We start from the raw sequence: 24,725 nt of genomic DNA, 5'->3' as shown, positions 1-24,725 counted from the left end.
CTTATTGCAGCCTTCCAATACATAAAGGGGAACTACTCTTGCGGTTTCAGGATGGGGAGAGTCTCTTTATAAGGATGTGTAGTGATAGAACAAGGGTTAATGGTTTTAAAGAAAGAGGGTAGATTTCGATTAGACATTAGGAAGAAATTCTGTACTGTGAGGATGGTTAGATACCTGGAACAGGTTGTCCAGGATGGATGCTCTTCACTGGAAATGTTCAAAGTCAGGTTTGACAAGACTTTGAACAACCTGACCTAGTGGAAGGTGTCCCTACCTATGGATGAGGACAGGGGTGTTGGAGCTAGGTGATCTTTAAAGGTCCCCTTTGAACCCAAATGGCTCTCTTGTTCTTTGTACAAAGAATAACAGTGTTTATGTCACTGGAATTTCAGTTGGGAGACTTTTAACTTAAACATTAAGATGTAAGAGGTGGCAGCCTTCATAAGACAGGACATTTCTGTGGTTTTAGTTCCTGTCTATATTTGTTATTGTAGTGAAATCCCTGAACAGTAAGTGTTCTCTACTGTCTTTAGTGATTGTCAGAAAAAATGAGGATATTTTCAGAACCCAATGAGGGATTTCAGTAGTTGAGCACTTAATGTTTGTTGTATTGAGGTATTTAGTAACCCAGAGTTATTGTATTTTGTGTATATTTTTCTAATGAAGGTATTGCTGTTTGAAATAATGTTGTATCACTTTGGAAATTCAAAAGTGGGAGCTACTTTTTGTGCGTTATCATAGATTTACAGGCCTACACTATTCAGTTTACTTTTGGCTGGTTTTCTACCATTCTGTTGTCGACTTTTGTGCTAATTTAAATCAAACAAATACCTCAAGTTGTGTTAGGGAAAACAATTTAGTCTCAGAATAAGTTCTTACACACTTTATGTAAGTTGGCTGTTAAAAAGGCTTTCAGAAGATCTAGACTGCCCCCAAGAGAAAACAGCAATCAGAATGCATTTCTGATGGCCCTCAGCATTTGTGTTCTGGCTGACCAATATATCTCTAGACTAATGTGAAGCATGCTGATTTTTAATTTTTTTAAATTGATTTTTATTATTTTTATTTTTAATTTTTTAAATTTGGTTTTTATTTTTAAATATTTAAAAAAAAATTTCTATTGTCTGAGAAATTCCAGTTACTTGGGTGGGGGGAGTTAGTAGGATACAAACAAATAGAAAAACATCTTTTAACTTCTGTTTGTAAAACATGTTTTTTTAAGGGTCTGAATGATGTTCTAATACTAATTTCCTGCTCTGTGAAAATACTGATGGAAGAGGGCTAAGTCAGGGTCATTGTCATTGCTGCAAGTTAGAAATCAGACTTTCCTGATTATCTCAACAGAAAATACTTTGTACTTCTTATCTGCTTCCCACTGCCATTCTCCTACAGAGGCAGCAACAGGAAAATAGCTAGTTTTTTTTCTTTTAATGAAACATCAAGGAATACAAGGATGTGAATTTCTAAACTTATGTACTAATAAAGCATTTTGTCAAGTCCGTTCTAACAGCTGCTCCTATCAGATAATCTGATTCCCAGTTGGAAGTGACTAGTCATGTTTGAATTGAGTGTAACTTATCTTTGGTTAGTGGGGAGGATGTGACTGTATTTGCCTCTGGTGTACATGTGATATCAGAAATTTCTTTTGATTTATTTAAATGTTATTGTTTTAAAGAATTTGAGTTGTGCTGTACACTTAGTCCCTGTTGCCATAAAATCACAATATGATATAGAATGGACTGGATGAGAAAGTTTAAGGATGTGATTATAATCTCATGTTTAGAAGTGAGTTCAATCTTTAGTTTTTTAGATTTAATAGAGAAAATTTAAATTTCAATTATTGTAGTGTACCTGAGGATGCTTCTGTAAGAACTTGGAAATGTATGTCATTATTTTAAATATATTTTTCTGTATGGAACTAACAGAGAACTTGGTCCCACTTGACTATTACAGATAAGAAGTAAACAGTGTATGCAAATTATAAAGATACAATAAGCTAGTTTCTCCATAAGCTTATATAGACTCTTTATGCTTGTGAAATCCTTTGATTTACTGAAAATTTCTCTAATTCTAATTAGGTCAAGGGGGTCTTACAGTATTGTCCAGTAGAGTGTAACAGCAGGCAGTCAGTTTGTTAAAATATTTCAAGTTTCAATATTTCAAAAATATTTCAAGTTTTCTGAGGGAGAGACATTGATTTGTTTGATTAAGATATGAATAATAGAAATCTTCTAATCTTATAAAGATTGATTTAAATTCTAAGCCTTATTAAAATTTATTTTATGGCTTTTCTTTCACTGAAGACGACACTATTAGCCAATTATTTTAATTTTACAGGTCAGCTAAGATACCTGAAACCAATAACCATAACCCACTTTTACAAACTTAAGCAGAAATTCTCAAAATATGAGAAATCCATACCTTTTGGCATAGACTAGCCTGTATTGCTGTGTCAAATGGTTTTTAAACATTGAAGTAGTGCTACAGAAACTTTATTAAAAGTGACTAGCATATGTACTTTTAAAAATTGATTCAAAATCACAAATCAACCTAAAAATTTAAGATGTTTCAGCTGTATCTTTGTATTTATATAAACTATTAGCGATCAGAACCAGTAGCAGTTCATGCTTAGGGAACGTATGGAAAAGGTACCTCTTTAACCAGTTGATTTTGTACAATATACCTTTTACTGAAAGAATACATTTCTTGACTGATTGACCATATGCATCTTTGATTTTTCAATTCATAGAACTTGTGTTTGTTCTATCTAAAGATCTAAACCTCCTGGATCAATGATTCTTCATGGTCATCTTCATGGTCAGATACATTATATTTAGTAAGAGATGCAGATCAGATTGTGAAGAAATGTTTGAGCACTGTATTCCATAAAAAATTGGTAAGAGAAATAATTAGGTGTACGATTTAGATAACATTGTTGAAAACAATACCAATGACAAGCAGTATGATTACGTAGTGTTAGAAACTGGTGACTGTACTGCTGAGACCCATTATAGAAAAAGAGTACACTATATATGGATCTACTTCAGGTGATCAACATAATTAGTGTGGTTGGGGTGAAATGTGGTTTATTGTATTATCATTATAGAATGTCTGCACATCATAACTCATCTAAGGCATTAACTTGAATTACAGCAAATTGTACGAAATGAATGATCCTTAATTGTATTTTAAGTGTTCACGAAAGTTTTAAGGAATGTTACACTGAATATGTGATGTGATTTATTTTCTGTATCTAGAGTGGAATTTCTTTTGCAGTTTGTGGTGATTATTTTTAAATGAGCTGTTGAAAATGCAGGTCAAAAATACAATATATGTAGTCAAGCTAGGGACTGGAAATCTGAACTGCACTAATCATGTGTTTAGAGCTTATGTTGATTAGTTTACATTTTGGATAAATAACTAGTTCTAACTGGAAAATGTTGATCTTTTTCTCTGCTGCCTCCAATTTCTTGTGAAAGTTGAAAGATGGATTATATATTTGGATGTTGGTTATGTAGTAAATTAGAAGTACTAAGCACAACTGTTTTACTCAGGGCAAATGTTGCATCTATCTTTGAGTTTGTTGATCACCTCTCCTGAATCATCTCTAGGCGGAGTCTGTCAACTGAAGCGTTCATGGTGCTGCTGCAATCTGAGGGATGATACAAAGTTTCATCAGTTTTGAAAGTAATGCTTGCATTCAGATCTCTAGAGCATTAACTTGCTGCACCCCCAGGATCCATTAATTAAATGTTATGAATTTTTAAGTGTTCCAGGGAAATAATTCCCTTTTATAAAAATCCTTAGATATTAATGCTGGTGGGAGGTTATTTGATATTATTTTGGTGGCAAATGTGTTAACATGAGTATTCTAATACTTTCCCCTTGCTTCTGTAAGCAGTAGAACAATGAAAATGCAGAAATAAATTTAGTCAACTTAGAAAAATTACGACCCAGAATTGTTTTGTGTAAGGACTGAGAAGCAAGAATGTGCCCAAATCATGCTTTTCTATAGTAAGAGCAATGCTGAAAACACTTAAAAGCAAAACAGAACAACAAACCTGTACAGATCTTCAGAACACATTTAACAAGCAACTGTTCTAAATACCATGGGCTGCTCCTGTCAAGAGAACCTCCATACACGCCATGGAACATGGTCATGCTTCTATTACATTCAGAGCACTGAGGTCTCCTGTTGACCAACCTTGAGCCATCAAAGATACGGGGTACTCCTTGGAATATGAGGCCTTATTCTATAAAGGCAGCATTTCTCATCTGTCTAGAAGTTTTTGTGGATCAGAATTAGTAAAACACAGAATTAGTAATTTACTTGGAAGAGAAACTCAGATGTCCAAGGAATGTGTTTTGTTTTTTTTTCTCCAGTAAGTGCAACCTCCTGATATTTGTTGTCCTTTCTCTTAGATGATCTAAGTCTTGTTTGCTGCAGTCACAAACGAGAGAGAGAAAGCTGGGTGAATATTAAATAAATCACATCTCTATATTTCCGTCTTGTGCAAATCCTTAAAATATTTAATTTCTAAATTACCTACAAAGGTAAGATACAAGACAGGAATGTGAAAGTTTGATATAGTCTATAAGGGTTAAGTAAATGTTACTCTGCCAACTTCTTATGCCCTAGTAAAAAGGCAGTATGCAAGCCTCAGGCAGATGGCCATGCCTGGTAGAACCCCTGTCACTATGTACACATGACTGTGATGCTGAGGCATTGTCCAGGCCTCAGTAACACAACTCAAGGATATTTTCAAACATCTTCCTTTGGACATGAGCCTGCTGACTTCAAGAGCTAAACCTTATTAAACCTTATAAACCTTATATTACTAAAGTAAAGGTGGAAAATGAGATCAATGGTAACTAACTTGTCTAGCTCAAATAGGTCTCTGGGCATTGTAAATCTAAATGGACCAAGGAGTTATGTTAAGGTGTGGTCTGTGGTAAGGGCTGATTTTTTTTTTCTCTCTTTGACCAGTTCCTTCAAATCCCACAGCTCTGAAGGATGAATTTCTTTAGCTTCTGGATTTTGTGGTATCATAGGACTGCTTCTTTCCCACAGATAACACAGTATTTCACCCTCAGTGCAACAACAACAAAAATCCAACCTCCTAAACAAACAAAAACACAGCAAGAAAATCCTGTGGTGTCACACTTGATTATAATACCAGAATGTCCTCAAAGTGTTTGAACCAGCCACTATCTGGGTTTCAGGCTATGCTGAACTTAGTACTGCTCTGGCCACAGCTGCCATAGAATGTGCACAAAACCAGCTGTGCAAAGCAAATAGTCAAGCTCTGTGCCTTACACTAAGGACAGCATTTTGTGGTGTATTGTATTTGTGTCCCTGCAACCAAGGCTGGAAGGAAACTGAGGACAGAAAGGATGAAGGGAAACTGTGGAATGAGACTCCTACAGATGTTTTTATGCAAATATTAAACATGATGGGAAGTAGGGGGTACCTATTTACTCCAGCTATTAATAGTTGAGAGTAGTTGAGACTGACTGTGTGTGCTTCCACAGTAGGATGTAGATATAAACCTTCTATGCAAGATATTTTGTTTTTGTATTTGAAGTGAAAATGGATGTCTTTCAGGACTGAAGAACTTGACAAACTTTTGAAAAATAGGCAAATGCTATTTATTAAAAAAAAAAAAAATCATAGAATGGCTTAGGTTGGAAGGGACCTTAAATATCATCTTGTTCCAAGCCCCCTGCCATGGGCAGGTATGCCACCCCTTAGGTCAGGTTGCTGAAGATGCCATCCAACCTGGCCTTGAACACCTCTGGGGATGGGGCATCCGCAGCTTCTCTGGGCAATGTGTTCCAGTGCCTCATGACCCTCTGTGTGAAGAATTTCCTCCTAACATCTAATCTAAATCTCCCCTCTTTTAGGTTAAAACCATTCCACCTTGTCCTATCACTGTCTGCCCACGTAAAAAGTTGCTCTCCATCTTTTTTACAAGTCCCCTTTGATTACTGAAAGGCTGCAATGAGGTCTCCCCCGGAGCCTTCTCTTTTTCAGGCTGAACATCCCCAGCTCTCTCAGCCTTTTTTCATAGGAGAGGTGCTCCAGCACTCTGAATTTTAAATGTGAAATCTAATGGTTTTTGAAAATACACTGAAATTGAAAAATGTGATGCTATGTATCCAGCTTAATTATCAACTACTTTTCATTTCCTTCTAAACAACCTTTACAACTAAAAGCTAAGGTTATAATGTCATGCTTATGAATTGAAACTGTATGGTCATGTTTTCACAGCTTACCACTGCCAAGTACAATGTTCTTCCAATGACAACAGTAATTTACATAATCACTCCTTACTATCAAAACAACCTTCATTCCCATAATATCAAAATTCGGCTTTTAAAATTTCATAATAGTTTAGCTTGTTTAATGGAACTTTAGATGTGTTGTATTAACCATATACTGTCTGCTGGTAGTATAGTTCCACAAAAAGTAGTAATCATTTTCTGAGCAGTGTTTGTCTGAAAGGGGTATCATCTTTAGCAAGGCATGCTCTACTGGCCCTTTTGATTGTTATTTCCAATCAGAACCATCTTACAGGACAGTTTTCATTAAACGATGGTATGGATGTTAAAGTACCAATGTAGCCATTTGTTATCGAACTATCAGAGTTTGAAGATGGTGCATTTGCTCTTGGCTTGTCAATTTTAAAAATGTGGAATATTTGGTATTTATTTTGGAGATCTAACGGTATGTTTTAACCTTAACTCAGAACTTTAAATCTTAATTTTTGAAATAAATGTAAATTAAAAAAAAAATTATTATTTAACTACTTTTAAATACTTAAGGATTAAGGATAAAAAAAACTGCATTATTCCTTAAGAAAACATTAGGCGCTGCTAGAAGGCCATTAATATGTTCAAGTTAACTCCAGTAGGATAATTCTGGCATTAAAATTAGCTTAGAGCACAAAGCTATAGGCTATGATGTATCTTTCTCTATATCTATTTCTGAGCACATAGGGGGACATACAAATTATTAAGTCATTTAGTCAAGCCCTATCTTTCATAGGGATTCTTTGGACTTACAGATGTTTGTTGCAGTAGAGGGTTGCTTCAAATCAGCACTGATGTGTGCAGACAGATAATGACAAATGTCAAAGACATTACTTACCTGTAACTGTTCTGTTAGAAGTATTATCTAAAACTGTGCTCGCCATCAATCCTCCTTTTTTTCAATGAATGCCTAGGAACTAATGTTGTGTTGGGATTTTCCAAGGAACCAAAAGGCCGGACCACAGCCTGTCCTTTTTATTGACTCTTAAGCAGCATATGCGGACAGTGAAGTTTGAGGTGTGTTACTGTAGATGCTGAAGCAAAACCACCTCCAACAAATAGTGCTTGTTTATGTCTGTTCCCGTAGTGTGAATAAATATATGCACCACATCTGGAGGGAGGTTTGGGAAAATTATTGGTAACCTGATCACATGGTTTAGCGGTAGGCTTGGCAGTGCTAGGTTAATGGTTGGACCCAATGATCTTACACGTCTTTTCCTGCCTAAAGATTCTGTGATTATATTAAACTATAAATATAGTTTAATAAAAGGTGTTTTTTTCCCTTTCCTTATGACAGCCTGTATCTGAAAAGTTGTTTATTTAATGTTTTAAATACCTTTATAGATCAGACAGAATTTTGACACCTGCATGCAGGTTAACATACAGATATACATATAAATATCACAATAAATAATAAATGTCACAATAGGAATTCAAAAGTACAGGTACGTTTGGGACTCCAGTTATGAAAATATGAAAATAAAGCTGCGATTTTTCAGCTTACATCAACTGCTTTGGGTCCATGCTTGCTTACCTTTTCTGAATGAAGGGCAACCTGTTAGAAAAGATCAATCTTATTTCTGTTAATAGTAAAAATAAAACCTTAAAATTCACATTTATATTTGCATAGTCATGTCAAGGTTATTTTTTTTCCCCTCATGCATATTTGCTAATGTTGATGTATTTTTACATCCAGTGGTGAAATTCTTTACCATCACAGAGCGGGAGATTCTGTGCACTAACATGATAGTCAGAGATCTTTTACTCTCTTCATATTTTAGATAGAAAAGTTATGTAAGCATTGCTGTATGTAGTTTAGTAAGGTTTCATACTGTATATCTTTAGGGATGAAATTTTCATATTTTGCTATGATGATTCTAGGTGTTAACATCTGACCTGGAAAACAGGGAGAAGCAACAGCAAAAAATGCTAGACCAGCTAAAGGAAATACAGAGTTGCTACAAGGCATGTGAGAATGGACGTAGGCAAACTGAACTCCAGTTGGCTGAGTTAGCTCAACAAGTTGAAGAGAGTACCAAGGAAGCAGAACGGTACCTCGCTGAATTCAGGCATTCAGAGGCACTCAGGCTAGAGACTGAGAAAAAAAGAGAAGATTTGAAGGTGAGAGCACAGGAAACCATCCGACAATGGAAGTTGAAATGTAAGAAACTAGATCGTGAGGTGGAAAAACAAAATGAAACTATCAATGAACTGATGGACAAGAATAATCAGGTAAGATTGACTCTTATTTGTAAGCTTACGGTTTATTTTTATAAATAATTTTTCTTTTAAGTATATTTTTATACAGTAGTGGCTGATACATCAGGAAGATCTCGTTACCTTTTTTTTCCCTGTAGTAGCAATTGTGTTACTTGTGGTAAAAGTACTGTAGACAGTGTTTAAAAAATTACATGGTAAATTGAGATAAGTAAGAATCAGGAATGGTGAGTGCAACAGAATCATAGAATACCACATTCTGTTAAATTTATATGATTCTATGATTTAGTAACTCATGCACTTGCAATGTGAAATATTTCCGTCCAAGTATTTTCTAGATGTTTTTTTAAACCTGAGATATCAATGTTGGGGGGAAAAAAAACACAAAACCTCACACCATTAAGCTCTTTAGGAAAACAGCAGTGTTTTTATTAAATGTGTCTGATTTTCATTTTAAAGTCTTCATTCCTTAGCTTTCATTTGAACTCTTCAGAGTGTAGTTTCAGAGTTTAAAGGCAATAAAATATTACGTAATATTTTAGAAAATAAGCAAAACAAGCCAGGCTATAAAATAGACCTATAGGTAAGGTATATATGGCCAGTAGTTTTCCTTATGTTCTTCATTACTGTATTGCCTTTCTCATTCCATACTGCTACTTGAAAAATTTGCAAATAAGACTATCTCAGTCAGACAAGAGGATGGGAGAAACTGGGTATTAACCCAAAGCATCCATGCTTAGGCATCTTGGACGTTTAAGGACAGGTATACTTTGAGATCACAAATGTACTGCGCCTAAATTTAATACACTGAATAACTGAGCTCATTAGAAGCAATTTGGATTGTGTTTTTGCAGAACAGAGTATCCTACATGTTCCTTAGATGTTAGTTTCCAACAATTTTCTTTAATTACTTTAGGTGGCATTGGATTTATTTTTTGTATTTCCTAGATCCTCAAAGAAAAGGATGACCTCAGAAGTCAACTTCTGTCTGCTATACACCAAATAGAAAACCTTCGGAAAGAGCTGAATGAGGTACTTACAAAGAGGGCCCAGCAGGAAGAACAACTTCATTGCAAAGAAGTAAAACTGAATGAAATGAAATCGCAACAGTTGTGCCTTGAAGAAGAGATTAAAGAAGTTCAAGGTACTGTAAATAAATTGGAGAATGAATTGAAAAAGCAAGTCTGTCTACAAAATCAAATGCAAGCTGAGAAGGAACACTTGGAGCAAGAACTTGCAACTAGTAACTCAATTCATGAAAAAGACCAGGAAAGACTCTTAGAAATGCAAGCAGATGTAAAAAACCTGAGTGCCATACGTGTGGAACTAACAAACAGAGTAGCAGAAGAAGAGAAAGTCAAAAAAGAATTACATAAGAGCCTCTCAGATCTCCAGAAACAACAGGACTCTAAGCATGAAGAGATGACTTCAGCTAACAGGCAGTTGAAGATGGAAAGAGAAGTTCACCAACAGGAGTTAGCAGATCTTCGATCAGAGTTACAGAATGTTAAAATCAAACATGAACGAAACATTCGAGAGCTCATGAAACTCCTTAAACAAGAAAAGGATGATGCAGATGCTCAGATTAGAATGCTAAAGGTACTTATTCTGAATAATTCCAAAAGTAAGCTATTTTCTTCCTATAGAGTGATGAAAGTAATGAAATATGGGCTGTAAAACATTTAACACACACACAAACACACTCTTTATTGCAGGTTATCATAAAAGTTTAAAATTAATGGTCGAAAATGTAATCTCATAATAGTTTAAGGGAAAAAGCTATTAGTTTGGAAGTAATGACAGTAGGTATGTCAGTGATCAGAACAGGAGGAGATGTGTAAGGCTGTAGTTTTAACATCATTTGATCCTTTCTTCTTAAACTACTATTTTAACAAGTTATTTTCATGGTTCTACTATAGAACTTGTATTATTTCAGGGATAGTGCATTTTTGTAAATGTTTAAATTGCATAATGCTGGTGTACCTGGAAGAACTTTCAAAATGTGAACAGTGATAATGTATCTCGTTAAGATAAATTTTTGTAGCTCCTTCTATTTTGAAGGCTTTTTAGAATTTCTAATTTCTGTATAATTCCTCAAGAAAGTGACTACATGTGCAGTAAGTTATGAAAGTATAGCATTTTATTCATTAAGAAACAAGTTCATGTCTTTAGTTCACATCCTTTGCTACTAATTCAAGGCTATTGCATTGGAAAGAAAACAAGTATTTCAGTGTCTTAAGTGGTCTAAAGAGAATTGAAGAAGTTAAGTTGAAATGGATACTCTAAATAGCACAGTTAATTGTCAACACTTGTATGAAAACTTGTGTATAAGCTAACATTGCACTGTTATTGAAGCAGTTTGATTACATGATTAAATATATATGTAAGATAGTATTTTTTATGAATATACAAATTATTATTAGGACATATTAGTGGAGGCAGTAGTTTTCCAGATAGGCTGTAAATTACCAACATAATTTGAATGTGCTTCGGAAGCAGTATAAATGCACTTTCTGCCTCAGTCCCATCAGATATTTTTAATTAAAATTTGCTCATATCAAAATTCTGCCAATTTAATCATAAAAAGCTATAAAATCCTTAATCAAAACTTCAGTGATTCATGGTGTACTTCATCATAGGTAAAATAAACAAGTCTATTTCTTTTCACACAAATATGCAGAGTCAGTCAAAATGCATATTTTCTGCATCTTGGCCATTATGAATTAATGTTACTTAGAAAAGGATGGTTAGTTATTATATCAATCATAATATAATTGATAATATTTCATAAGCACTGCATTTAATGAAGATAGCAGTAAAAAAATCTAGGTAGCTGTTAGTGGAAGGATCATTAAAAATAGAAAATATTTTGACAGCAATGCTTAACATTTTAGGGACTTAATTTGTAATGTGTCTAGTATTGTTATTTAAGTGATCTATCCAAATATGATTAATTTTCTTTGACAACGAAATTGCAATTAAGACTGTACATTTAATGTCAAGGGGAGGGAAGGGGAATATGTTCTAGATGGTAATAATCAAAAAATGAGTTGACTGTGACTATGTGTTCCCCATAGAAGGAAAAGTCAGTCTTATAGGATGGACCTTGATATTGATACTGGTTGTTGTACCTAAACAGAATCTTTAGAGAATTCACTTCCTTGTTTCATTTACAGGGTTGTGACTTAACCAGAATCCTTAATATACATGCATTTTTTTTTACAGCTTCATCTCTCTGAAACAGAGGAGTGGAGGGATTAAGGGGAATGAATTTTATAAGATAACTTGGGTAGGCGACTTTATTTTTTTAGAAGTACACAGTGATAATTCAAAATAGTCTCTTGATTCAAACATTGTAAGAGCAATGAAATATCTAGTCATACTCATCCCTTGGAAAATCTGTTAAGAATATGTCGTACAGGTGACTTGTTTTTTTTCTGAACTCATCATTTAATTGCAAATACCATCCCTCTGGCAAGCTTTGGACAACACTAGTAATCAAAATGCCAACAACTCCATTGGATGATGGGAAGACTGCAGGTTGATAGACCTGTATGCCCTCCTCCTGTTTCTGTTTCACAATCCAAACTGGGTTTCAGTTTTATGGATAGAGTTGTCTTCCAAGTTAAGGTAAATTTTTCATGCTAGTTATCAAAGTATATTTAAATACTATGGTTTTGGGATTAGAGTTTAGGGAAATTTAAAAGAAAGTTTCGTCTTTTTTTATGCCCAGTGAGCAACTGTCTGCTACATAGGTAATCTTGACTTTATTTACACGTCAGCCTTCTCAGACCCTTGTAACTGTCTTTGTGAAAAAATATACATAACCCTGTCCAAAGGTTGTTAATGGCAAAGTCTTAAATATAAAAGTCAGTTGGGAGGCATGTAGTAGGGGTAAGGGCAAATTGAACACATTTCTTAAGACTCAAAGCCTAATCTGAGAAGGAATTTTGATGTTGAAAGTGCCTTTTGATCCTTTATAGTTCTTCCCTCTCTTTTCTCTTCTGCAAGAAAGGCAGAAAAAAAAAAGAAAAGAAAGAAAAAATATAGGGTAGTTAAGGATTTTTTATGTAATGGGGCAATAGCATAGGGATATTGCATGTCGCTGCAGAACTGGAGAAGCACTCAGCATTTCGTATGAGATGTCAGTGTTGAGAAGGATCTTACTGTCTCAGTAGTGAGATTCTGGTGCTAAAGTTTTTACTTCTCTTTCTGCTAGAACCCCTACAGGAGTCACAGTGTCTCTATAATTTTTTCAAAATGATAGGTAAACTAGGTAGAGAAAATGAAGTAGTTTGCTTAGTGGTTCCCAAACACTGTACATTCAGAAGCCCTGAATCTGTCCCCTGATTTTACTAACTGCCCTCATTTACTTTTAAAAATATCCATGTATTTTTAGAATAAGGAAATATAAAATTTACTCATGGCTGACAGCAATTTCAAGTTACGTCTTTAATGTACGATTATGTAGAGATATGTATAAAATTGTATATATATATATGTGTCTTTCTTTTTGAATTAACTTTTCTAAAATTCAACAAGTGGGTGTAGTTTTATTTTTCCTGAAAATAATCAGAAGTGGAAATTGGTTTAAATCTAGATCAATTAAATTATGATCACATTTGCCTTGTCCATATTAGAAATTAATAACAATTTTCACCATTATGTCTCAAAGATAATATACAGGAGGAATCTGTTTCTTGGATTGTTTCCATCTGTATAGATTTTATCACATGGCTATCTTTAGTAGGAACTGAAAAGAGGATTTTATAAACATATTCACAGAAAATATTTTGAGCACTTCAGGCTTGTGTTTGTGTCCTAAGTCTAAACTAACTTGTAAAACTTGTATACTTCTTCACCATAAAAATGTATTTGTATAGTCTTATTTATAGTCTAATCAGAAGAACAGAATTTTTGATTTTCCTCAAGAAGGAATTTACTTTGCAGGTTTATTTTTGTGTGTAACTGCATCCTGCAATTCATCTTATACGAAGCTGGTTTTCGATAACGATATTATGTGTGTATAATTTTCTTCTTAGCTTTGTTTACTTTTTTGTATTTTGTAGATATTCTGGAGAATTTCTCAAATCTGTCAGCTTCAGTAAGTTGAATGAGCAGTAAACCTCTTAATTAGAAAGACAGGTCTCATTGTGTTTTCCACTGGAAACCAATGTTTTGTTCACTTAACTACTTAGGGCTCTTAGGACCCTTAGAAGTTGCTTTTTTTCATTCTTACCTGTAATATCTTCATAAATAGCGTTAAACCCACACAATTCTAGATATGAAAAAATAACCAAATCTTTAAAGTTATTTCCATGCAGATAAAAATTTAGTATTAGGTCCTGCAATTAAATGAGTTTTGGAGTTTCTGATTCCAAATTATTTCAGTAATGGAAAAGTTGCATAAATACTGAACTTTTTAAGGTGATGTCAGCTGATGAGTGTAGCAGAGTTGAAATGCAGAATCTGAGATTTCTATTTACTGCTTTTAAAAAGGTGTATGGTGCTGCAGTGTCTTGCAGAAATTTACAACATACCTGGCAAGCATCAACATTCTTCTAAGCTGATTGATCTGGTTTTGCAGCTAAATTTGCATTATTAGTAAAATGTGGGAAAGCTCTACACTTTAAAGGGAAAGTCCATATCATTTAACTTCTGTCTCAGCACTAATAAATCATAATAACAAGTAATAAGTGATATTAAGTCACTGTACAATAATTTTATTTTCATTATGTGTTCTTGAGTTGATCATTATCTTCAAATTTTTTGATACATGTTTTCCATGTTCAGATAAGTGATTGCATTTAATATAACTTAAATGTAAAAAATTAAAGATAATTATTCTTCCATGATCATGTTCTGTGGTTTTAAAGCTCTAATGTCTGGGAATGTTTTAAAATAACCCATATAGTAGTGACTTTGTCATCTGTTCATCTGTTACCACCAGATGGAACTTGTAGAAGAGAAAAGCACAGTCAAGACTCAGTGTCGACAACTGGAGAAGATAAAAATTGAATGTGATAAACTGACAGAAGAATTAACCCAAAGTGAAGAAGCAAATATAAAACTCAGGCGAAAATGTGAGTTTGTAAAACAAGAACTGGAGAAAAAGGTAAACATAATTCATCAGTCTCTCAGCTTTATTTAAACTTTAGGATAAATATCTAAAATAAACTGTGAACTAAAGAATTAGGCAATGAATCTAAAATGCATAGAATACATATACACATTCAAGAATATATGCAGTCATACTGTAGTACAAAGTTTCCACACAAATCAAACAAGGCAAAAGTGCTTTGGTTGAGTCATGAATTGTATCCCTCCAGAGACACACTGATACTATTTATCAGTGAGTTATATCAATAATTTATCAGAGTAGGAATATAGGTACTATATTTAGTACCTAGGTTGCATATTAGGAAGAACGTCTTTACTGAAAGGGTTGTTAGGCATTGGAATGGGCTGCCTCGGGAAGTGGTTGAGTCAGCATCCCTGGAGGTCTTTAAGAGACGTTTAGATGTTGAACTTAGTGATATGGTTTAGTGGAGGACTTGTTAGTGTTAGGTCAGAGGTTGGACTAGGTGATCTTGGAGGTCTCTTCCAACCTAGACGATTCTGTGATACTATACTTCTAACATGGGCAACTAACAAATACTTAAGTTCTTCCAGTTTTCTTCACATTCTCTGGAGTTGCAGTTAAGTTACGAATAATTTAGAGAAAATTTGAATTAGATAGGCCAGATAATCACTGTAAAATAAATTCTAAATATCTTGATAAAAATTATTTCCTGCTTGAATATTTTAAACACAGCAAGCTTTTAGGGAAATATGCATTCTTCTCTTATACTGGCATTGTATTTCTAGAGATGGATGCTCTCTGCAAGCCATTCTTGTTGCTTAATGTTCTTATTATTAATAATTACTATCAAATACAAATTTGCAGTTTCACTACCTGCAATTGTCAGCTTTTCTTTTTTATAAATCTAGTGATAAATTCAGAGTTGCTGAAGTCATATGTTGTAACTCCTTTTACTGCTTTCTTGAGTTCTTGAGTTCTTTTTTTTTTGTTTGTTTTTTTCCATGATTGGTTCTACAACATTGCTTTTTAATGTTTTTCTTAACACAAATGTATTTTACCTTATGCAATTTTTATATCTTATTTTTTTCTGCAATGTTGTGATCTCAGAGGAGTATTTCTGTGCATGGATGAAGTTTTACCTTTTCCAGTATAAAGCATCTGTCAGTATGTGATTAATTCATATTAAGACAGCATTGATTATTTCTCATCTTTGACAGTTTTAAGTTCATTTCCTAAATTAAAATTCAAGAAAACATTAAAGAAAAAAAGCATTCTGCAGGAAATTGCTTACATAAACATATTTTTTGCACTCTATCCTCATTAAAAATGAAAAATAAAATAAAAATGGAGCCTCTAGCTGCTTCTTATTCTTCTGTGTCAGATTACTATTTTTTCATCCGTGTGACATTTAATTCTGTGATATAAGTATTTATCTTAAAATGATACAAGAGGTTTATTCATCCATTGCACATGTCAGTTTCATTAGGTTAATAGTTCCAAACTATTTAAATCAGGTAACAGTTGCCTATTGATATTGTAGATCCCTTATGGCTGTTCAGGTTTTTCAATTTAATTTTCAACTCATATTTTGTTACTATAAATGAGGTGTACAAAAACCACCTAGAAGTTGAGCTTAAAATCTAATGAGTTCATTTTGAATGTAGTTTAGTTAAAGGGATTATTCCAAAATGCTGTTAACTCCTTTTGTCATATTTTTTCTATCTTCAGCATATAATGACTGTTTGCTGTGAATATTGGCCCTGAGTAAAAAAATGTTTTCTTCTTTTTTGAAAGAATGGAATGAAAAACTCTTGACATAATTTAGTTTGCTCTCTGCCAATTTTTCTTCTAGTCTGAGAAGGATATCAGACTTCTTAAATTTATTGATAACCTGCTGAATTAAATGCTGAATTTGACTACATTAATTTATATGCTGAAATGCTGCTTAAAAGCCTTTAAAAACAGTGAGGAAGGCTGCTGGTTTTGCTGTACATTGGTATTATTAGCTGCATCAACTCTTTGGTTGTGATAACTATATTCCGAAAATTTAGTGTATTTTGTTTAGGTAGAACTGTTCAGGGTACAAAATCTGTTGTATAAGTTATTATTTTCATAGTTTGCTAGTGAAATGCCTATGGATTAAAAAATCTTGGAACAGAAGTTTAATTGAATTACTGTAATATTCCAACCTCCTGCATTTTCCTTTTTCTGCAAATATTTAGGATCAGTATTGAATTATTTTTTTTCAAATTAGATTTTCCTGTGAATTCAAAAGACTGTATTACTTTTCCATTATTACAATAATTATTTTCATATAATTTTCAAATAGTACATCCAAGACTTACAGGACATGAATATGAAATCTGGCCTTTCTCTTAGCTTGCTTTTGTTAAACTAACAGGAAGTGCTTTAAAAGTTCAACTTTTCAGGCTAATAAAAAGTACTCCAATTCAAAATGTGTTTTGTCTAGGTTGGGATTTTAGCATTATAATATTTATTGTTGAGGAAATGTGTCTGTAGAAGTGCATGTAGTCTTTTGCAGTCAGTTGAAAACTAGTTCCAACTTTTGTAGTACTAGAAAAATACATCTTTTGGACTGAGGTGGTCTTTTATGCTTAAGTTGAAAAAGAATGGAGAAGCTTTTAAGGACAGAATCATTTTTAAGCAAAGAAGCCTTTGTAAGTAAATGCAGATAAAGTAGTAGCAATGCGTTCCATTTCCTTGTGTTGAGTGTGGGTTGTCAGAAAGGGATGTGAGAAATGTTCAGGAAATGAAAAGGTGTATTAGGGTCATGACCTTAGTGTCAAAAGGAGTACTAGGGTTAGGAAATGAAAGGAGTATTTATTGTGGGCTCTTTTTCTACTCATGAAAAAAAGTTTCATGAGAGAATGTCCAGTTTTGACTCTGAAATTGAGCTCTGCGATTGTTGGGTTTGGATTTGGTGTGGTTTCAACTAGGAGACTTCCAGGTGAATAAGAAGAATCAACAGAAGATTTTGTGTCCTGTGAGAATGTATTATATTCCATGGCAAAGAACTGAACTCAGTGCCTGAGTATAGTGTGATTATAAGTTTGAAAGATATATTGCTATTTATGCATGTTATGATATTAATGCAACAATTTATGTTTTTTTTTCACCTTTGACTGCAGAATAAACAGATCAGTTATGAAGAAGATCATTTGAGAAGGATGGATGAAGTCAGATTGCAGTTTAAGGATCAACTGCATCATTTAGAAATGGAACAGAAATCCATTCTCACCATGATAGGAAGTGAAATTGATGCTGCTTGTGAACTTTTTTCTCGGGATTCCATGGAGAAATTCAAAGTAATTCTAAGTTTTTAAGTATGCTGCAGATTTCGTTGTTTTCTTAATGGGTGATTGTAGCAGAATTTGTGTGCACTGTTATCACATATCACCCATTTGGTGTAGATAATTTAGGGACAGTAGGATTAGGGATATTTAGCTGATGTAGGTACCGGTTACTAGGTATTAGAATGAGATACTGTGAAGATCTGTCCATGTGTTATTCATTACTGTGAATTACATTCTGTGAATTACATTCTTTTTGTGAGCAATAGTTCTAATTGTGTGCTTGTCTAAAATCACTTTCTGTCAGCCAGAGTTTTTAGACAGGTTTTCCTAGATACCGTCCTTACAGGAAAGTCACCCAGAAAGGCCAAAAAACAAACAAACAAACAAACAAAACCCCCTTAAAATTAAATAAATACTTTATAAATAAATAAAAAATAAATAATAAATAAATAAATAAATAAAATAAATAAAAAATACCTTTTTTTTTTAATGTAGAGAATTAAATGTTGGAAGTGAAAAGAGTTTATATCCTCCATTTTGTGGAGCAGGTCCTTGTTTCCAAAACTCAAGCTCTGATTTTCAACAAACTTTTAGCTTGCTGTACTTTTTTTTCCACTCTGTTTCACATATTTTCCTGCAACCCTTTTCTCCCATTAGCTTTTTTCCCTGAGCATTTTCCAAGGTACAGAACCTTCTTTTCCTTCCTCCAGGTGCAATATTTGACTAATCCTCTTGAATTAACATTATACATAGCTGAGAATAAAAATGGATAGTCCTACTCAGCCTATCCCTGTACCCATTGGCATTATGGTCACTTGCAACATGTGATCAACTGGTTTTGGCTGTAACCATAGAGTACACTCAGATTACCCCGTTCTTCTCTTGCCATTTAATCAGAGCATGCTTTCTGATCTGGTGTCCATGGTCACTTGGCTGGGCTGCCTTTGAAATAGACATTTTTCTGCATTGACACTGAAAATCCATTATCTTTTTAATATTTTTGTTTTCTATCTGAAGTTTATCTTTCTAGTTGACAAACAAGCTTTCTCCTCTGTGTCCTTATAGATCTGTTGTTACTTACTAAGCCTTTGTGATCTGATATATTCTTGAACATCAAACCATGCCTTTTTGGACTTGCTTCCCACCTCCTGCAGAGTTTTTGTTTTCTGGATAAAGATTTGCTGTTCCTGTTTTCATAATTCTCATAATTTATCTAGTTTCGTTATTGCCTTTTATATGCCCCTATTTGCCTTATTGGCAAACTTAACAGATTTGAAATTGAATTTTTGACTAGACATGTGAATAGAAATGTTACACAGCTTTGTGGTGTCTGGTCTGAGAAATAAATTAGGAAAAAAAAAAAGGTGAGAAATTCCCTTTGTTATATTGTTCCTCTCCCCAGTACTTAGTTATTGTCAAGGTTTCAGACAAGTTCTTTACTTCAAGGAGGATTTGCCACTGCAACTGAGGTGAGCAGTGAAGGAGTGAATAAACACTTGTAAAATAAACACCTGGCTTAATTTTCCCTGAATTAAAATAAACAGGAATTTAGGAATTTTTAAAATCACCATATACTGGTGTTCTAAACAAAGAATATAAATAATTCTACATATATTGATCAGATTTACTTTTCCAACCAGTATTCTTGTTATAAGAAATCTTACACTTGGAATAACTACACCAGTCATGCTTAAACTATGAACTGTATACTGCCTTGTTTGAATGTTGTGGAAAAGAATCATGTTTGCTGCCATGGAAGTCACAAGTGGTGGTTATGCATTGTTTTGGTTGTGGTCAACATGCCTAATAAATCTTTCTTCTTTTCAGCTGTGTCCTTCTGTGGTGATACTTTTCATATAAAACATGGAAGTCTGTCATCAACTGGTACTTCTTAGGCTTCTTTGGTCTTGGTGTTTAGTAAAGCCCTTGTAAATACCTGTTAAAGAAATATGCTTGTTATAAAAATTATCAGCTCTGGTCCAAAAAGTACATAAATACACACTGAACTTCAAAATGTGCTAAAAAACAAATGGGGGAAAAAGCCTAAAAAACAATCAAACAAACCCAACAACCAAACAAAAAAAATCCTCCTTAAATTAGAGAAAGGCACAAGGCAATCATGAGATAGGGCCAGATAAGATAAAGTATGAGCTAGACATAAGGTTAATAGTGAGCTTCATTTTAAAACTACAACAATGAAAAAAAATCCATTATCACCACTTTTTTAGTAAGTAATATAGAAAACGTGTAATAGTACCTTTTTGGAAATGTTTAACATCATTCAGTTTGCAGAAAAAAGGCATATCATTTTTTCTTGTTTGGAGTATTAATGAAGCATGCCAGTGCAAGTTCCTTCTCTTTTTATCAACTTAGTGAAATTTATAATTTTTCTTTTTATACCTATGAAATATTCCAAGCAAGTGATTTCTTTTTCATGAAAACACTAAGGCCATCACCATGAAACATAAATATGTTAAGATTTTTGTGGTTTGCCCTTTTTCACTTTGTGACCAGTCACTTACCATGCTGCATGTAGCATTTCTGTAGATATACTGGTAACAATTCAATGACTAACAATTGGTTATGCTACTTTTGATTTATACTGTTTGGTTTATACAATTGAATTGCTGTGAAGTTGGAAATGTTATAATTTTTTCAAAAAAAAAAACACACATAGGTTCAAACTGAGACTATACACCTTGATGCAGAGAGAAGTCAAAGAGTTTGTTTATTTTGCTTTTAATTGTGGCTAATTTATAGTTACAGTTCTATTAAACCATTTTACAGATATGATTTCCAAACTGTTTTTTTTAGCAGAGAATATTTGGTTGATGATTTTTCAGTAAGCTGGAAAGTGTTTCTCCTTTTTGTGTCTAATACCCTTTTTATGCATATTTCTTTCTCCCTCACTACTCCATAGGCAATATCACTTACACCAACGGTGCTGAATGATCCTCATCGCTGGTTAGCAGAAACAAAGGTAATTGTCAAGTCTTTTGAAATCTTACTGAATAATGTAATATCCAACATTCATAATCATTCAGTAGAAAGTGTGTTTGAAAAGGTAGTTAAAGGGGAAGAAACACAAAACCATTCCTTTGGAAGCAGTTATGATATTATCAGACTATTTCAACTGATAAAATAATTTTATAGATTTTCCTATCAACAAGAAATAAATATTTCTATAGGCAAATAAATAGCAATTATACCAAAAAAGTGAATTGAAGTATCTGCAGTGATAGCCTTTAGATCTGAATTTCCCACTGTATAAATTATTTTGAGACAAGAAAAACATGAGAATGTAGTCAGCTGGTTTACAGGATGATATATAATAAGGCAAGTAATAATTTGAAATAAGGCTGTTTTTTATTGGATCAAAAGGTTTTTAGATTGGATTTCTGGAAAATGATCTTTCCTTCCACCATTGCTTAAAGCTTCTGAATTCTATAATGCAGGTGCATACACGCTTCAAAACTTCTCAGAAATGATGACTAGTAACTTAAAACCATTGTTTTTCATTCTGCTGCTTCCCTCCTTTCCCCCCAGTACACACACACAGACTCACTTCCAGTATCTTTTAAAAGGACTAAGCTTGGTGGAATACATGAAAATTTCTGCTTCATGTAGAATGCCACAGGAGAATTAACTTAAGGAAAAGTTGCAACTGTCTCCATGTAAGAACCATGAGGTTATTGTTGATGTATGGTTTATTGTAGACCAAGAAAGATTGCCAGTATAAATAACAAAGATAAAATGAATCAAAAAAGAAATGTTACGCAGAAAACATTTTCATTACTTTAAAAAGTGACAATGACATATTAAAAAGACCTTTTAAGGTACAACTAATAATTATTTGCATGCATTTCTCATGTAAGTTTCTTTAGCTACCATGGGAAAGTCTAGAATGAATGAAAAACTTGGTGTCACCCTTTCTTTTATTGGTTGAAATAAGCAGTGAAAGTATTCATTAAAAATAAAAAAAAATATAATGTGAATCTGGAAATATCTTGCCATAATAGTTAACCACATTTCTATTTCTGGGTTATTGCAACTGCTGGTAGGTATTCAAAACCTAAAGTCTTTTGATTTTCTCCTAAATTTCAAAAAGTGAAATTGTTTACATCATGTCCAAGGAGTGGCAAAATTTGTATGTAATAATAATGGCCTCAGTACTGATTTTTTTTCTGTAGTATAATTATTGTACACGCTTTTTCAGATACTTCTGTAGTTAGAAGTATTTACAAATCATCCCTTTTTAAGAGTTGGTTTTCTTCTCTTCTGTCTTTTGACTTTTCTCTCAGCTACTGCAGTCTGTAGAAGGAAAAAAACTTGCTTCACATACAAATATTTTTGAGACACGACTTCTGAACTTTAGTGTGGTCCCTGCATTTTTCATAACATTTTCCACATAAACCTTAAGTGCTGTGTATGTTTCTAGTGTTGCATGCTTCCACTGAAGAAAAGTTTATGGGAATGAGCTGTAGAGTATATTAATAGTGTTGTAGAAATTTCACAGTTTGCGTGAGGGAATACTGCTTGTGCATTGAGGCTATAACAACTACCACTTTAGAAAGGTGCTGTACTTTTGCAGTACCAAAACCTGCAGCTTTAAAGAGATTAATTTAAATAGTTTAGCTGGGGAGGAGAGATGCTCCCTTCTGCAGTTATGACAGCTCCTGATCCATGGCAAAGTTAACCTTTTTTTTTCTGATGCCTTTTGTCTCCAGTATGTTCTTTAAATGAAATCAAGTCTAAATTAAGAATCTTTGGAAGTTCTAAGGTTACTACTGTTTTGAGAAATAATACAAAGTTTTGGTCTAAAATAAAGGATTATTTAGCCTTTCAGGAAGTTCACTAATTTCCTCATGTTTGTGAACTAATATTTTTTTACTGATTGAAAATAGGAATTCTGATACGAATTTCTGGCTTTTTGAAATGTAGAAGTACACTGTAAAAATTACAGCAGAAAATCCCATATTTATAATATCCCAGCATAATTGCAATTCATTATGGAGGAATCTCATTGTGTATTTCTGCAGAGATTATACTAAGAATTTGTGGTAAAGGCTTATTCTTGACAACAGGTGTTTCAGATACAGTACTTACTGTGACAGAGGGTATGGGAACACCAGCTATAAGATGCTCTATTATTGTCTGTGTTATGTTACATTACAAAAAAAGGGGATTAGAGCTGTGAGATATTTAATGTCCTGCAGTGCCTTTTTTAGAACTAATGTTTGAAATTAGGTAGCTCCAACTCATTCTTTGGAAAGATTCTTCATGTATTTTAAAGACATATGAATTGGCGATGAATTTAGGATATAGTATATCAGTTCCTGGCAGGATTCCTAGGTTTCAGTATGAGGTTTGCAAGCAGAACAAGTGAAAAAAAGGATTTTGTCTTTATGGGATACCCATACTTTCAAAAAGTTTGCTGTGCTACGTTTCACCATACTACTTGCACATTTCCCTTTACTCAGGTTGGGCTTGCCTTTAGAATTTCTGCAGGTTTTGTCTTCTTCCTCATTCTTCTTAAACTGCTCCTCTGCCCTGCCCCCTCCCCCTCTTTTTTTTTTTTTTTTGAGTTCTGGAAATCAAAAAGAAATCTTTTTGATATAAAGAAAAAAAGTTCTTTGTATCAAAAAGAAATTGTGTTAATATTTCACTGCTAAAATCAGGATAGAAATTAGAGATGACAGTATATTTTATTATGATTACTGTATTTTGGTATTATCTAAAAAGAATGTTTATCTAAGACAGAAGGAAGATTTCTTTTTTACTGATCAACACTTCATCTAACCAATTAACAAATTTACATTGCAGAGCACTTTCAAACCTATAGGCTTTTACTGACATAGAAAAAAGTCAATCAGTTTGACTTCAAATCAAATAATTGTTGCCAGTAGCTTATAACCAGCATTTGTACATCAATGTCATGCTAGTCATTGCTTCTCTGTCCTCAAATTCTGAGTTTTGTTTGACTCTTTCTCCTGTTTTCTTAAGTGGCTGAATTTGACAAAAAGCAAAACATCTTCCCAGTAGGAGTTAATATAACATGGTACATTCTGGGACTTTTGAAATATATAGAATGTAAATGCAACATGGAAACGAAGGTACCAGAGCAGAGCCAGTCATTAACTAGAGGAGATGCTGACTGTTTTGAATGGATCCTGATATACCCTGTCTACTCTATGTATGAGATTTGAAACTCCAACTCTGTCTTGGTTGATTTGATTGATTCTTTGATGGTAACAGAAATTTAGTCAGCAAGAAAGAGAGTGAGAACACTTTGAATAAAGGTTACACAATAAGCATTCAGTCTCATAGATGAAGAAGTAAGTGTTTGAGTTCTTTCAGTGGTGACTTGTTCTCTCAAGTCCTCTGATGATAAATCAGCATCTCATCCAGTTGATAGTGCTAATGATCCTGCCCATTTCCATCTTCTGTGCCTTATACCCTCTCCCCGTTCATAAAAGTTGTGTAGATCTTGCAAGTCCTTTTAGGCATAAATTTTTAAGGGGAAAATGTGCATCACTATTCATGATGCTGCTGACTGCCACGCTTTCAGGAGTACATCGTCCATGTGACTGTATGCTGAATCTCCCCTACCATCTTGTACTGTTCAGATCTGTTACATGTATTTTAAAGTTGCATGAATTTGAAAACATTTAGGGGAAAAAATTGTTTCCTAGTATGGAAAGAAAGTAATGTAGGTCTATAGTTAATAATTTGAATATAATAGAATAATAAAATACTCTGTGTTGGAAGGGACTCACAAGGATAAATTCCAGCTCCTGGCT

The 24,725-nt window shown here is 33.7% G+C and overlaps 1 protein-coding gene across 1 annotated transcript in view; it reads left to right on the top strand.

Annotated features, from left to right (window-relative positions):
- CEP128 (centrosomal protein 128) overlaps positions 1–24,725 on the top strand; it is a 114,934-nt gene that overhangs the window by 33,925 nt on the left and 56,284 nt on the right. The window contains exons 13-17 of the mRNA XM_035539934.2: positions 8,194–8,544; positions 9,478–10,128; positions 14,480–14,644; positions 17,761–17,937; positions 20,846–20,905. Coding sequence (XP_035395827.1) covers positions 8,194–8,544; positions 9,478–10,128; positions 14,480–14,644; positions 17,761–17,937; positions 20,846–20,905 — 1,404 coding nt within the window. The remainder of the gene's footprint in view (positions 1–8,193; positions 8,545–9,477; positions 10,129–14,479; positions 14,645–17,760; positions 17,938–20,845; positions 20,906–24,725) is intronic.

The sequence above is a fragment of the Cygnus atratus genome, chromosome 5, assembly GCF_013377495.2.
Source record: "Cygnus atratus isolate AKBS03 ecotype Queensland, Australia chromosome 5, CAtr_DNAZoo_HiC_assembly, whole genome shotgun sequence".
NCBI lineage: Eukaryota > Metazoa > Chordata > Aves > Anseriformes > Anatidae > Cygnus > Cygnus atratus.
Note: the sequence above shows the minus strand (reverse complement) of the source record. Positions and strands in the feature narration are given on the sequence as shown.